At 27.4% G+C, this 16,297-nt stretch overlaps 1 protein-coding gene across 8 annotated transcripts in view; it reads left to right on the top strand.

The window, feature by feature from the left end:
• Positions 1 to 3,348, top strand: part of LOC132936589 (transcription factor 12) — a 31,685-nt gene extending 28,337 nt beyond the window's left edge. For all 8 annotated transcript variants that reach the window (XM_061003337.1, XM_061003338.1, XM_061003331.1 and 5 more), the window contains 3 exons: positions 375 to 520; positions 642 to 787; positions 863 to 3,348. In XM_061003337.1, coding sequence (XP_060859320.1) covers positions 375 to 520; positions 642 to 787; positions 863 to 904 — 334 coding nt within the window. In that variant the 3' untranslated portion in view covers positions 905 to 3,348. The remainder of the gene's footprint in view (positions 1 to 374; positions 521 to 641; positions 788 to 862) is intronic.
• The last annotated feature ends 12,949 nt before the right edge of the window (positions 3,349 to 16,297 follow it).

The following is a 16,297-nucleotide window of genomic DNA, read 5'->3' as shown; positions in this document are numbered from 1 at the left end:
ACTGAAATTAAAAATTATAAAATATTGTTCACATAAACCAGTGATCAAACCTTCATTTGAGCTCAGTCTATACCCCTTGTACACAGCTATCATTACCTGACAAATGCAAAATGAGTTCCAAAGAACTTATCTAAAATCCAAGTGTTTTATTTTTTATTAATGATTTGTTCAAAATGTATTTTTTAATAGTCGTTATAAAAATAATATTATATTCATTTTCCTAATTCTTTATGTTTATTAACAAAAATAATAATAATTTTATAATTAATAATATTTACTTCAACTAAACTTGTAAGGAACAAGTTATTTAAATAATTCATGTGATACCTTTTGCATTGATAATTTATTTTATATTTTCAATGTTTTATTTTCAGAATTCGAATTCGTGACATTAACGAAGCATTAAAAGAACTTGGCAGGATGTGTATGACACACCTAAAAACCGATAAACCTCAAACTAAACTGGGTATTCTCAACATGGCTGTTGAAGTCATCATGTCATTAGAACAACAAGTTCGAGGTAAATAAATGATTCTTAATAGTAATTAATGATTATAATAGTTGTAATTATTTTAAAAATGTTAAGTTAGATATATATATTTATTTATTAAACGTAAATTATTAAATTCATTTTTTTTCAGAGAGAAATCTTAATCCTAAAGCTGCTTGTCTTAAGAGGAGGGAAGAAGAAAAGGCCGAAGACAATGTTGGACCAAAATTGGGACATCATTTATCGGTAGCACAACACATGGTTGTCCAAGCACCACATTTTCCACCCATGACTTTGGTAAGTTTATTTCTTATAAGAGTTGGTTATTTATTCAATTGAATTTAAATTTAATCAAAAAAAATTCATTTATAGCCAAATAATCAAGCAGGCTTGCCTCATAATGGACCCCAGTAGCGATGAAGTACAACTTCACCTCAAATATTATGCTCCTAAGTGAGGTGATGGCATTAGTTTGCCCTTACATTAAATCTCCGTTGAAATATTGCCAAGTATATTATATTAGTGATATTTTTTTTTCGTATGACATTGTTTTTTTTTATATACTTGCAACATAAATGATTTTTTTTTGCCCTCTGTGAATAATACAAGCTAAGCCCGAAGTTTTTATAGACATTTAGATTATATATTTTAAATGTAAGACTGAATTCAGAGTATTTGTCAGAGTATAATCGTACATTATTCAAATATTTTTGCTCTTGTTAAAAAAAAATATATAAATATGTATTATCGCACATACATTTTAATTTTTATCCTGAATTCAGTCTAAAATCCATACTTAATTTATACACTGAAACGTCTTAAATTTCCCAATCCCTTTTCCAATATTAGATTTGATAATTTAAAACCAGTAAATAAATCACAATCATGCCCAACAAATAATTGCAGTAAGTACAAATTTAAACTCAAAACAAGTACCCACATTTTTTTGCAACTATCATCTTTTATGTTGTTTTTAATTACATTTTATTATTGTTTTTACAATTGTTATCATTGGCGCAACTAATTCAATAAATTAACATAATAAGCTCTTTTTCTAGGTTAAATCCTTTTTTACATTCCTAAAATATTCTACCGAATAATTATATACATATATATTATTTTTTATAACTATGAACTGCTCTTATCTGTTTAAAAATAATGACTTGTTTATGTATATAATATATAAATACATTATAATTTGACCATGTGATCTTGACATAAATCAAAAAAACATGGTAAAAAATAGTAATGTGGGAGGGTTAAATGTCCCACATTGAACATAAATACTTCATAAATTTGAAACATATTAATATTCTTGACTTTCCAAATTAAAAAATTAGATTGCCTGTATAATATATTATGTTAGTTGACCATTATCTTAAAGAGCTACATAAGTGGTGAATATTACATAATGTTGAGCATTGGAAAATAACCCTACCAAGTTGTGCTAATGATTATTATAAAATAATATTCAAGTTACCGGTTACTTCTTAAGTTTGAGGGTTACAAAATATATATTCTTAATTAGTTAGTTGCATCTTAAATTAATCTTAAAATATTAACTTCTTTGCTTAGACTCACTCTGTCTTCACTGTCATTACTAACGGTATGATTATGTATGATTTATTGAAAGTTGATTTATACATTTATTAAGTAATGTATTTAATAAAAGTTTTTTTTTAATACACATGATTTTAATTCATGTAATAAATACCAAATTAATTTTTGTTAGTATATATTAGAAGAAAAACGTATGTGTTGAAGCTTTAATTTTTTTTCTTATCATTGTTTATTAAATATATTTTTTTTCTTGACAGATTAATATTTTTTTTAATATAACTATATATATAAATTTGCATTTTTTAGAGAAAAACAATTAATTTCATTACGTTTGCGCCAGTATTAATTTTACAATCAAAAGTATTATTACATTTTGAAAAACATATTTCTACAAATATATTTTGTAAATTTATTGTAAAAACCGTTTCCTAATAAGAAAAATCTCCATAGTAATAATTTTTTAATTTTAATTTTAATTTTAGGTTATTTTTATTTTTACATTTAAAAAACTTAAGTTTATATCATTTTTTTAAGTGCTAAAATGTACCTTTAGATTATTCATTCGTTACTTGCTGCAATTTTAATGTTTGTTCAGAATATAACAATAATGGTACCAATATAATTATAAAAATATCAAAATATCAATTATCAATCAAATTCAGTTTACAGTTAATTATTCAAGTATATTTAACATATTATGAGTGTAAATAAACATATAGTATGAACAATTACTAGTGGTCAAAGTTATATAATACTGAAATAACAAGATTATTATTCAATTGTCAAAAATATAACCCATTAAAGTGAAAAGATGAGTTAATAATATAAATAATATAAATTCAAAGAAGATTAGGTGATAATAAATATTAAATTAATAGTGGCTTATCTTTTAGAAAGATAAAAAGTTTTGGGATAAGTTCCTCTCACCTTCCTCTACTTTGACCACTTGTTATTATTTAATACTGTTACACATTTTATGTTTGATGGTTTTAGTTACAGACAAAAGATAAATATAATACGCTTTTCTTACAACTAAATATATGGTGCCTACTATAATTGCAAGCCGTTATTTTCCAATAATTTCAATCTATGGCTCAAAAGTTGATCCTGATTTATTTTAAATTTATAAACATATTTACATTGATAAAGATATTCTTCACATAAACATTTATCTACCAAGGTTTTTTTATTCTACATTCTTAAAAATTGATTTTCAGTAGTCACTGTCCACCAGTGGCATGGCAAAATTTATATTTTTCAGATGCTAGTCATGGTTGAAATATACAGATATTGCATATCGACTCTGATTGTTATCATAAGAAACAAAATGGATGCATAAAGAAATATCACAAATATACATTTTTCTTATCACCAAAAATGACAATAGCTAACAAATTCAAAATCCCCGCGCATATATACTTGATTATTATTGTCTCCTTTTATGCTGCTATTTTTATTTTTATCATCAAATATTTGATTGAGAAAGGGTATATATGCAATACCTTGTAAATTTCAACCACGATGCTAGTCTAATATGTCACCCATCCAGAAGCACCAATAACCCAATAAAGACATTCAATGTCATACTAATTGTAACTACTTGTCATAGTTATTACTAAAATACTATAGTTTATCACCAATTGGCCATTACGCACCCACCACCCATTAAAACTTTAAATTACCAGTTTTGTCACTCCACACTACCAGAGTGACACATAAGTTAGGCTATCTATATACCTATTGTCTGTATCTATCAATCATATACCTCATAATAATTTTAAAATAAATGATGTATTTATGTTTAAAATTAAATTTTTATATGCGGAATGAATGTTTATTTCTAGTAATAAATTCCAACAAGTATGACAATGTATTTACATTAACATATTTAAATAATGTTTAAATTTAAATATATTAAATATCAATTACATACTATGTATATCATGTACTATAACTAATCCTGTCCCATGTATACTGTTGTGGTAAAATATAAATATGTGTACTTAATAAATATATTCTAATTATTGTATTATATAAATCCCACATAAATTAGGTTCATGTAAGACATGTTTTAGTGGTACATGCTGTACAAAATATGATGCTGCACTCAAAGTAAAATAAAAAATCATAATATATATACAAGTAAACTCATACTTTATTTATAGTTACATAAGTATTATTATCGATTTTAAAACAGTTAAGCTATGATACTAAGCTATTTGGCTTATTTTTGTATTTAGCACAATATTTTAAAACCAATGATAATACCAAAAATAACCAGGCAATATTTTATAGAATTTTATATACATTTATAGTCATGTGTCTGTTGCTAATTCTATCAATATTGTTAATTTAAATTCTAAATACTATCAACAACATTTTGTCCAATACCTTCTAATTAAAATTGTACAGACTTTTACTGAGTGCAGTGTCATATAGTATGTATTATTACTTTCCAATCTTGGATATATTTAAAATAATTTTTAACTGAAATTCATTTTTGTTTTAATTTGTATTAATTTTTAGTTCTTGTATTATATTATTAATTCTATATATAAACTTATATTTTAATATAGTTTAATAAAACCAGACATTTTTCCTTCCAAAATAATTGAATGTTTTTTTTTATAGAATTAATATTTTTGAGACTTTGGAAGTAAAAAGTGTTTGGTATTATAATGTAGATTATAATAACTTTTAATTTGTAAGAAAAATGACTGGAGTTGTTCTGTATCATTATTTTAATCTATATAATTTATACCTATATTAAAATTCCCCATTATTGTTATTACATTATTATTGATTTTTTTTTTTGTCAAATTAGACTTGTAATAATAAACATGCTGAAATATACATATATTGATATAAATATATACATATACATTTATATATGTGTATACGCTATACATCATATTTATGTATTAAGATTTTAGTAAACTATTTGTTAGGTACAAATGTATATGTTATGATGCCATAATTTGTATTCTTTTCTTATTGAAACTCAAAAAATGATTATACATTTTTTTTTTATTATTATTATTATTATTATTACTATCATTAATTTATATTTGTCATTCTTTAGTATATTAATTAAAATTAATTTTGTTTTATTTTACGTTTAACTTTCAAAAAATGAACATCACTTTTAACATCACCACAACTACAATGAAAAATTGTCATCTATAATATTTATGTCCGTGGTTTACTGTATATATAGGCTATATTATTTATATGTTAATTTTTGTAACATTTGATTGAGAATAAAAGTTTAATAATATGTATAATATTATTAGTATAAGAGGCACTTGAGTATCCTATATATTTCATAAACCAATTTACATCTTTTAAATATTACATTTATATCTTAGATTAATTCTATCTGCCTATTCTTGTATTTCCTGTTGAATAATTATACTTGTATAATTTTATTCTTTACATACAATTTCATTTCTAAAATCCAATTTAGTTTGATTTTATAATGAAATATGATTATCATAAAAGTCTACATTAGAGATAATAAAAATAGTACATAGTAATAATTACAGTCGATCTGCAGAAATTTAAGTATAAATAAATATAGATAGTAACCTAATATTAATTATCAAACTGTGGATAGAAAAATGTTGATTAATTATTAGTATTGACCTGGCTGATAGTATTTACCCTGGTATGAATCTGATAACACATATCTTCTGAAGCCTTAATAACATATTATAGCATCTTAATCGCATGTTATAGATATCTGCTTGGAGCACTTTTGGAATGAAATAATACTGATATAAATTCAGTAGTGCTTCATAGTGAACTTAAGCATTTAAGTTAAGTTTGACAACTTATAAAGAATCACCCTAATTAGCATTCCAATCTGTATGCAATATGTAATTAGCTTATGCATTTATTTATCCTTGGATATCTTTAAGGATATTATTGACAATCCCACCTATGGATTTTTATAAATTTAAATTGACAAACATTTGAACAATGAGGAGGATTTCAATAATAGTAATGCTGGTCCTAGACATTAGTCCAGTCTAATACAGAATTTTAGTACTATCTTAATTTCCTCAACTTGTAATAATATGTTACTCATCACGCATCAGTTTTATATCTAAATTTATTTTCAATTCAAAATGATATCCAATAATGTCTTAAAAATCATTAATCCAACCAAAATATCAAAAATTAAATTTTCTGAGTATAATACCTGTAATATTTATTATATTATATTATAAATTAGTGGTGTCATATCAGTTTTTGAGAGGGATACTTAAATATATTACCTGTTAGCTAATCAGGCGTGGACTGGTAAAAAAGGTTAAGCTACAAAATAATTTGCAAACTTTCAAAACTGATGTAATATATTAAAATTTGAACTAAAAATGTTTAAAAAAATCTTGTTTATAAATCTTTAATATTTTTTTAGTGCATATTTTAGGGAATTTATATTATGAGGAATCTTGCAATGATTTTCAAGCTTTTTGACCAAGGAAAAAATTATTGATCAACAATAATTGAAAAAAAAAATAGAAAATTTCTCTATCTTGTTCAATAGCTTAAAGAGAATCGAAATTTTATCTTTTATGGAAATATTTGGTGAACATTTAAAGTATGTATCTATGGGTTTCTCTTTTTTTAATTACTAAAAAACACTGGTTTTGCATAAAAATTACTGTTTTTTCTTAATTTGTTTTTCCCTATGTTTTTGAAAATTAGTAACTACTAAGATTACTTTACATTTGAATCCCCATAATACCATCTAGATTTACATCTGAAAGATGCTGAAGTTAAACATTGAAGCATTTTTACTGCCAAAAAATGTAATGATAGACACAAAAAAAAATAAAATCACATTATTGTAGAATCAATATATTCATGGCTATGCTTAAAATCTAAAATTTAAAAATATCATATTGTGCTTACCAATTCATACTTAATTAATTTTAATGTATAAAAATAATATAAAATTCACAAAATGTCTTATGAAAATGGTCAGTGTGTACATATGTAATATGTACACGATAGGTACTATAATGAACATATTATTTTGATCAATGTAATGTTGATGATGTTTGAAATGTTAATGAATAAGACTTAAAAAGTTTACAAAAAGGTAAATTTGAAAATATATAGACATATAGAAATGAAATGAAATTCAAAACTATACATATAAAAGAACTTGTCCTGAATGACTGACTGACCGATTCATCTTCATCTAACCCAGTTGTTTCCAACTCAACACTAGGTAGTAGGCACGGACCAATTTTACAAAGTTTTCATCATCACGGACCATGACCTGATTTCAATCTTCCCCTCTTTATATCACTTATTTTTTTTTATACTTTTATAGTTTATAGTTTCTAGGTACAAAATAAAATCAGAAATACAGTTCATGTTGTGGAAAAATATTTTAACTTATTTATTTAAAAAGTTGATACAAATTCAAATGTTTCATTTTATGAACCTTTATTAATTAACTTATTCAATGTGAAAAAAAGAGAACAAATTTATATTATTTAGTACTTAATTAATGTGACTTATTACTAATGTCCTTCTATTACCAGTTGTGGAATTCTTGGAACAATGGTGTTGCTTAGTGCAAGTCACATAATATGATCACTTGGATTCAGACAATTTCGCTGTTTATTTTTTATAGATATAATAGTGACAAAAATCCTTAATTGTATAAAAATGTGGTTAAAAAACCATGAGGAAACGTAATGCTGTTTGCCAAATGTTCAGATATCCTGAATGTTTGGACTTTTTACAACAAAACTCTTAAGTTTGTATTATATTCAAAGCCGTAAATAATAAAAAATATAAAGTATAATTTCGTTCATTTTTTTCAATTTCAATTGCTTCATTCACGGATTAGCAGTTGGGAACCACTTATCTAACCGGAACATCTGAAGCTTTAAGAATGAAATTTGGTAAGTAGTTTTGTTTTATGATGACTTAGAGACTCATTAAGAAAGGATTTTCCAAAATTTGCATTTTAAAGAGGGACTTAAACAAGGATTTTGAGATTCACGGTGCAAATTAAATTTTTAGATTCTGAGCGAAGCGATGAATGTATTGATTTTACAATGATGTGTGTTATTTTTTATTTTTGTGTCTGTCATCACCTTTTAGGACAGTAAAAATGCTTGGATTTTCTTCAACAGTAACTTTTCTGATAGGAAAGTGAATATAGTTGGTACTTTGGGGGGTCAAAAGTAAAAATGTTCCAGTAGTTTTCATCAGCGACGTGAAAAACAAAAGAAAAATTAAGGAAAAACGGGAATTTTTACGTAAAATCTATTTTGGTTTTTGGTGCAACTCTAAAACAAATGACCGTAGGTACATGGCATTTTGACTGAATGTTCATATTAGCATTTTCTATACGCCATAAAATGTTTCAAATATTTTGCCTTATTTTGAGCTGTTTAAGGACATTTTCAGTTTCCATTTTTTTTAGTTTATTTTTTCTAAAAATATCAATAAAATGATATTTGTTGAGTAAAAAAGCGTGAAAATTCAATGCAAGGCTCCTGATACATTGTTACAATAGCAGTAGAAAAATATTAAAAATACATAAGCACAATTTTTTTTATAAGCATTTAATGTTTAAATTTTGACAAAAATTATCACATTTAAACTTAAATAATTATTTTGTAGTTAAAAATGTATAAAATGTTCAACTTTTATAGCTAAGGATAGAAAATTTAAAACAAGGTTCTACATAAATAGGTAAATATATAAATTACTTTATTCACAATAATATCATCAAATATACATACTTGGTAACACGAACTATTACACAGTAGTTCGTGCTTAGTAATATCATATAGGCTTTGCTGCCGTCTTCGCTCAGAATCGTTTTCCTTACGAAATTATATTATTGAATTCAAATTTAACATCATCCATTACAGCGACCACTTGTAACCTACTGTACAGCAGAACGACACCCACTTGCCCACCTTTTTTTATTTTAATATTCATAAAGGAATAACCGACGATTGTGACAACACTTGAAATGTTCAACTGGTTTTTTGGTTTTTATCAATTTATATTTGATTACCTAATTATTGAATAGAAAAACGCATGGGGTATGCTAATTATAAATTTATATTACCAGGTATAATAATAATAACAATAATAATTCAATAAAAAAATACGACGAGAAATCTGGGCACTGCTTTCTAATAATAAATAATAAAAGTGGTGTAAAAATTGGTGCCCAGGTTAGTGACTCGAATGGTGACTCGTTAGTGACCAAAGACGTTAACTGGATTGAACCAACGGTAACAACGGTATTACCTATACCAGGACGCATATTAACAAAACGTACATGATTTCGGCACCAGCATAATTCTCATTGGTCGGTTCAAATCGACTTGTTTTCCCGCGCTAATAGTTATCACATAGTTATATATCTGTTATCAACAAAATATAACAAAAACTTGCAATAATAGTTTTCAACTTTTAAGTTTCTTGCATATATTATTAATTGTATAACATATTAGGTAATTAAAATGATTAATTATAAACATCTTCCTACGTCATTTATTAATGAAATTGTAAGCTGCAAAAATGAGGAATATGAGATTCGATCTAATATAAAAGATTTTAATTCCTGCCAAGAATGGGTAGACGAGTTTTCAGAAAAAACAAAAACAAGTTGGGTGGTTAGAAATACTAAAAGGGAAGGACAACGTTTTGTCTGCAAGTAAGTGGATATTGGTAAAATATAACATGATGTAACGTTTTATGTCAAATTTGATTTTCTAATACTACCTAGTACTTACCTATTTATCCTTGATTGTTGGATTGTGAATAAGTAATAAATAATAATATAATAATTTGTAATTGGCCCAGCCCTCCACATCAACATTTGACAACTACCACATATTTATAATTGTTTAGTAATGATTATTAATTTTCAATCAAGTATGTTATACAATTAATAATATATGCAAGAAAGAAACTTAAAAGTTGAAAACTATTATTGCAAGTTTTTGTTATATTTTGTTGATAACAGATATATAACTATGTGATAACTATTAGCGCGGGAAAACAAGTCGATTTGAACCGACCAATTAGAATTATGCTGGTGCCGAAATCATGTACGTTTTGTTAATATGCTACCAGGACTTGTAACCGAAAAAATAAATTTCGATTTTGACATTGATTACCAGTTTTTTATTTTTTCGTTTTTGATTTCGATATTGGTTACCTGTTTTAAATTTTTTCGGTTTTAAATTCGATATTGACTAACGGTTTTCAATTTTTTCGATTTTGGTTTCAATTTTTGTTTTTTTTTTGTTTTTGATTTTGAATATCGGTTTTAAATTTGTAAGTTATTGAATTTTCCACGGGTTGTCACCATTGGGTGACTTTCCCCTCCCGTTATTTAAACCACGTCTGGGCACTGCTTTCTAATAATAAATAATAAAAGTGGTGTAAAAATTGGTGCCCAGCGGGTTAGTGACTAGAATGGTGGCAAAAGACGGTAACTAAGACGAACCAAAGCTACAACGGTATTATACGACGGACCGACGACGTACAATCACCGTGGCTGACACTCGTTCAGCGGCCGTATTCGAACATTACTGCATTGAGTTGCCTATAATATGTAGGTTTATACAGAATAAATCGGAATGAGGAACGCTAACGTGACCAATATCCTAATTTTTCCTTACTTCAAAAAATATTAATCATATATAGGTAATATAAGTACTTGAAACATTTTAATATTCTTCTGTTACTTATTTATTCTTTTTCTATACCTACTCAATAAAAAGTCTAATTTTAAGCTATTTATACCACGAATGAATTAACGACGAACTAATTGACACGAGACTACGGTAAGTCATCGGAATTCACTTATAATATCTTTAAATATATATACCTACTAAACTCTATAATTGAATTACCCGGCGATGCTCGAAAAAAATTCTGATTGTACAACTCCTTTTGGTTGTAACACTCGCTGTGGAAGCAATGTCTTTTTAAAGTGTGGGTACATTATCAGAGCTTGAAACCGTAAATATTTTTTCCTATTTCGATTTCGGTTTCGGTTATCGGTATTTATTTTTCCGATTTTGATTTCAGTTTCTGATATCAGTATTTATTTTTTTCTGATTTCGTTTTTGAATTTTTCCGATTTTGGTATCGGTTTTGATTACCGGTATTGGTTTTTTTCGATTTTGTTTTCGGTTTCGGTATTGATTTCGGTTTTTAACGGTTTTAACTGGTATTCAAAATCGGCATCAAATACCGGTTTCAAGCCCTGCATTATATTATATTTTAATCTATAGCCATCCCGACCGGCGTTATCCGTGAAATACGCAGCATTATATTACCAGGTAGGCAAACTACTTGCTGTAGATCACGGACCCCGTGTGGTCTTGTACGTACGTTTTCGGTTTCTGTAGTTTATAAACAAAAATTCCCACCACCAATTTAAAAATTCCTGTTTGAGCACATCCCCGGGTCGGGGTTAGGAAGGTGAACAATACTTTACGACCTGTTTTCATACCTACCACATACACAAAAAAAAAATGTCATTAAAATCGGTCGAGTCGTTTCGGAGGAGTGCAGCAACCACAAGCATCGCGAGTCGTGACACAAGATTTTAATATATTAGAATCTAATAATTAGATTATCTGATTATGTTCTTATTATGTAATATATAATATAATATATGAAAATGTAACTATTTATAGTATGTGCAGTGGTGTTTTTGAGGTTATACGCCATATAGGTACCCATTTACCATTTGGTGAATTAGCATATACCTACCCTGTAAAAACTACAAATACAAAGGTAGGTAGGTACCTTAAATTATTTAAAAATTAAACTATCTTTATTCTGTATTATTATTTAATGTCATATATGACGTTAATTATCAATCATCTAGAAGTTAGAACCATGTAATAAATAATTAAGAATATTATGTGTGGGGGAGATATAGGGGATAGTGGTATAGGGGTGACTGAGTGAACGCCGGTTAGAGGCAAAAACCGGTCATACAGGTAATCTCAAAGACTAAGATTGATAAAAATATATGATAAGTGTTTATTTCATCTTATTATAATTGAGTTATTATTCTACTGTATGCTAAATGTCATGTAGTTTTAGATGCGAACAGTTATAAAAGGCTTAGTTAAATTAATAATTGAGATAGGTACAATGTAATTTTAAAATTATTTATATTCGGCCAATACCGACACTGTAAAAACTGAAAAACCATACAATACACATATATTATTATATGCTGTAGGTAATATTATAATTCACATCTGTTTTCGAAATATATAAATCACCGGACCACCGTCCGAATGAGCAGATTTTGAATTTGTCTTTTAACAGTTTTGTATAATGTATCGTATATATTATTATAGGCGTGTACGCCGTACGGTATAAAAAAATATATATAAATATCTAAATATATAAAGGTACCTACCTACATACTACATATATGTAATATACTAATATAGTAATATGTTATTGACCTGTGCAGCGAGCAAGTAAATCTTGGATGGGTTTTGAAGCACCTCTATATTGTGTTATGTGCGAGAAGATCTCTATAGAATGTATTGTTAGTCGATCGACATCACGGTTATTTACTGATTCTACTTGTGGCTGTATTTATACAATAGTAGGTATATATATTTATTTATATAATAGTGGATGGTAGGAAGCTGTGACAAAAAAAAAATGAATATCCAACCAAAATATAATAAACAATAAATAATAGGTATTATAATATTGTTCCTTATTTATGTGTGTATCCATAACTCAATACAAACGGTTTATTTCTAAACACGTGTTAAAAACTTGAAAGCGAAGGAAAACATGTCTTTATAGATATATAGCCATATAGGTACCTTTTGAGTATATATTTTGGAAGGACCTGTTCAGTGGGTATGCATCACGTACGACGTACCCGCGTATTGTAGCTACCTACCTACTATTATATATTTATATGCGATATTCTTAGAATGTACAGTACCTACTACCTATACAATGTCCCCTACAACAATATTTTTTTCATCAGATTAAATACTATATACAGTTATTGAGGAAGGTTATTCCGATAAAAAAAGACTCCTGTATATATACAAAAAATAATAATATTAATGAAAATAAATTCCACAGTATAGTTCATTTTACAAACAGTTTATATGAATAAAACGTACTTATATACATACTTTGACCGAAAAAATAACGTGTTTTGGTCGGGGCAGATTTTTAATTTTTTTTAATTATAATTTTTAGATTTTTAATCCATAAAAATAATGTTAGAAACAATTTTGTTGCATTCCTGAATATTACTAACGATTTATAGTGAGAGTCCGCCGATGTAGTGCTTTATTACGTTGTTGCCGCCAATTTAGACACAAAAGATTTTAAAATACCTATCACCGTCACTCGTTAAAATGCAAATAATGTATCGTTTTTTGATCTATAAGCTCTTATAAGTATAATCCTTCAATCCTGAAACCCTATACCTATGTATGATTGTATTAATAGATATATTAATATTTAGCTATTCACGAATAGCCTAACATTAAACACTGACCTACCAACGCCAATCGTCATAAGTTACGAGTCATGACTATATATTACCGTTATTTTGAAAAATCGTGCAATATTTATTTAAGGATTTACGGAAATCTTTAAAAAAAAACTTTTTATATATTATGTTAATACCATTTTTTTAAATTTTAAGACATTTTCCAAAGATCGACAAATGTTATACATATTATATTATATTTATATAATTATTAACATGTAGGTTAACCTACCAGGCTATTAAAGTGGCCTGTGGTGATATTTGAAGCTTGGTAAACATAATTAAAAGAACAGTTACAAATGTAAATTATAATTTAAAAATAAAACTTATTAAAATAAAAACCTATATTATAACATAAAACTTACACATATATGACTTTATACATTTCATTTATTGATTTTTCTTCCTTTTTAATCGGGCATGAGGAACTTACCTCGCTATCCCTGACCGCACACCTTTGCAGACTAACCTACTTATTATAGTTATAAAATATCAGTGGGTTAGCCAGGATTCACAAATGGTGGTATGGGTATTATACATTTCACGCTATTATACATTTCAACATATTAATTATCATACCAAAAAACACATACAAATTATGGTGGTAGGGGGGCGAAACAGCCAAAACCTCCCTAGCTATTACGCCACCGTACATCTTACTAACTACTCACACTTAAAACCAGCTAGGCAGTGTTCTTTTGGCAAGTTTATCAATACATTTTTTAATTTAAAAGCAAAAGTAAACAAAATAATGTAATACGTAATGTTAAATAATAGTGGCTGATAATTAAATACTATAAAAATAGGTCGTAAATAAAAAAATTAAAAGCTAGGTACTCACTATATTTCAGACTATGTATGTAGGAACTGAAGCGGCGCAATCTATGATCATGTTGCAACTGCAGTTGGATACGCCGAGGTAACAATACACAAAACCGTGTATGATGACGATTGACGACAGCTCTCGGCAACGCTATAACATCCGTGAATAGCATGGGTAGGGTGATTAAATCGATGTCACAGTTTTTTTTTATTATAAGTCGTAAAAAAAAATCGAATAAATCGAAATTACAAATGAATTTTTACCAAAATCGACACTCATGAAACGACACTGCAAACCGATCCACGCACGTCGCACATTATACACTATACGCTGTACTGGCGTACGTCACAAAAACCAAAAAGTTAAAAACTAAAAAGAATAATAACTATTGAGGGACGTTATCGAACCCTAAGCAAAATAATCGTCGTCGCGTCGCCGAGGACAAAACAGGTAGGCACCCACTACCTGGTCAAGCGGTGGTTGTTGATGGATTAACTGCGGTTTGCGGTTCACAATAACGTGGTCCTATAACTCGTCAGCTGGATGCGCACGCCGCGGAAACGTACTATTGTGAATTTTGTCGCAGAATTAGAGAGGGACCACCAGTGGCGTAGCTGCGTACATGGCGTGCCCAAGATCAAAATATTCGAGATAGCCCTGTTGTAATAATGCACCTACATGTAGGTAATCTTTTTTATATGTACTATTTATATAATTTATAACAGATAAAATATATATTTATACTATAAACGTGAATGTAAGGATCCAGGAAAAGAAGGCATTTGAAAATGTCAACGGAGAAAAAAGTAAATGAAACAAAAAAGCGGGTAAGGATGTCACTCTGTTGTACAGTAGTATTTAGGAATTTTTCATGGATGGGGTCCAGCTAATTTTCTAAACAAATTAATGTGAGGGGTTCCGCTACAGAATATATTAATATACATATTAGATGTTGAGATAGGTATTTTAGGAACACACCTAATGGATGGTGTTAAATTTGAATTAAATGATATATAATATAATAGTATACAAAAAACGATTCTGAGCGGAGACTGTTTGTTAGCCAAGGATATTTTATATTATTATTATTAATACAGTTGTCAGTAAATTGAATTAATATTATTTGTATATAATAATATAATATAGAAGTTTCAAGCACCCGCAAATAATAGTTTTAACCTATTAACGCCGTCCGTTGCCATATAGCAACATAGATATTTTACAATCATTTTTGAGGTATAACATAAATGTTTTCAACAAAATTTTAGTTAAAATTGTAAATAAAAAACTCCGGCGCTAATGGGTTAAATTATAACACAAAACTAAAATTACTATAAAAAAAACTGTGTTTATATATTTTTAGATTTTTGGTTACAGTATATGAATAACTTACGTGGAAACCTATTTAAAATTTTTAATCCTTAGCTATAAAAAAAGAAGAATTTATACATATTATACTTCGAAATAATATGTACATTTTCAATGATAACTTTAAATGCTTATAAAAATAATCTTGCCTATGCATTTTTATTATTTTTAAGCTGATATTGTAACTAAGTGTGAGGAGCCTTGTATTACATTATAGATTCTGAGCGGAGCGATAAATGTATTGATTTTACAATTATGTGTGTTTTTTTTATTTTTTTTTTTTGTGTGTGTCATCACCTTTTAGGACAGTAAAAGTGCTTGGATTTTCTTCAACAGTAACTTTTCTGATAGGAAAGTGAATCTAGATGTTACTTTGGTGGGTCAAAAGTTAGGTTAAATTTCCCAGTAGTTTTCAAAAGCGATGTGAAAAACAAAAGAAAAATTAAGGAAAAACGGGAATTTTTACGCAAAATCTGTTTTTGAGAAAATCGATTTTGGT

This window comes from Metopolophium dirhodum, chromosome 1 (assembly GCF_019925205.1).
Source record: "Metopolophium dirhodum isolate CAU chromosome 1, ASM1992520v1, whole genome shotgun sequence".
In the NCBI taxonomy this organism is placed as follows: Eukaryota; Metazoa; Arthropoda; class Insecta; order Hemiptera; family Aphididae; genus Metopolophium; species Metopolophium dirhodum.
The sequence above is the reverse complement of the archived record's forward strand: the minus strand, read 5'-3'. Positions and strand labels throughout refer to the sequence as shown.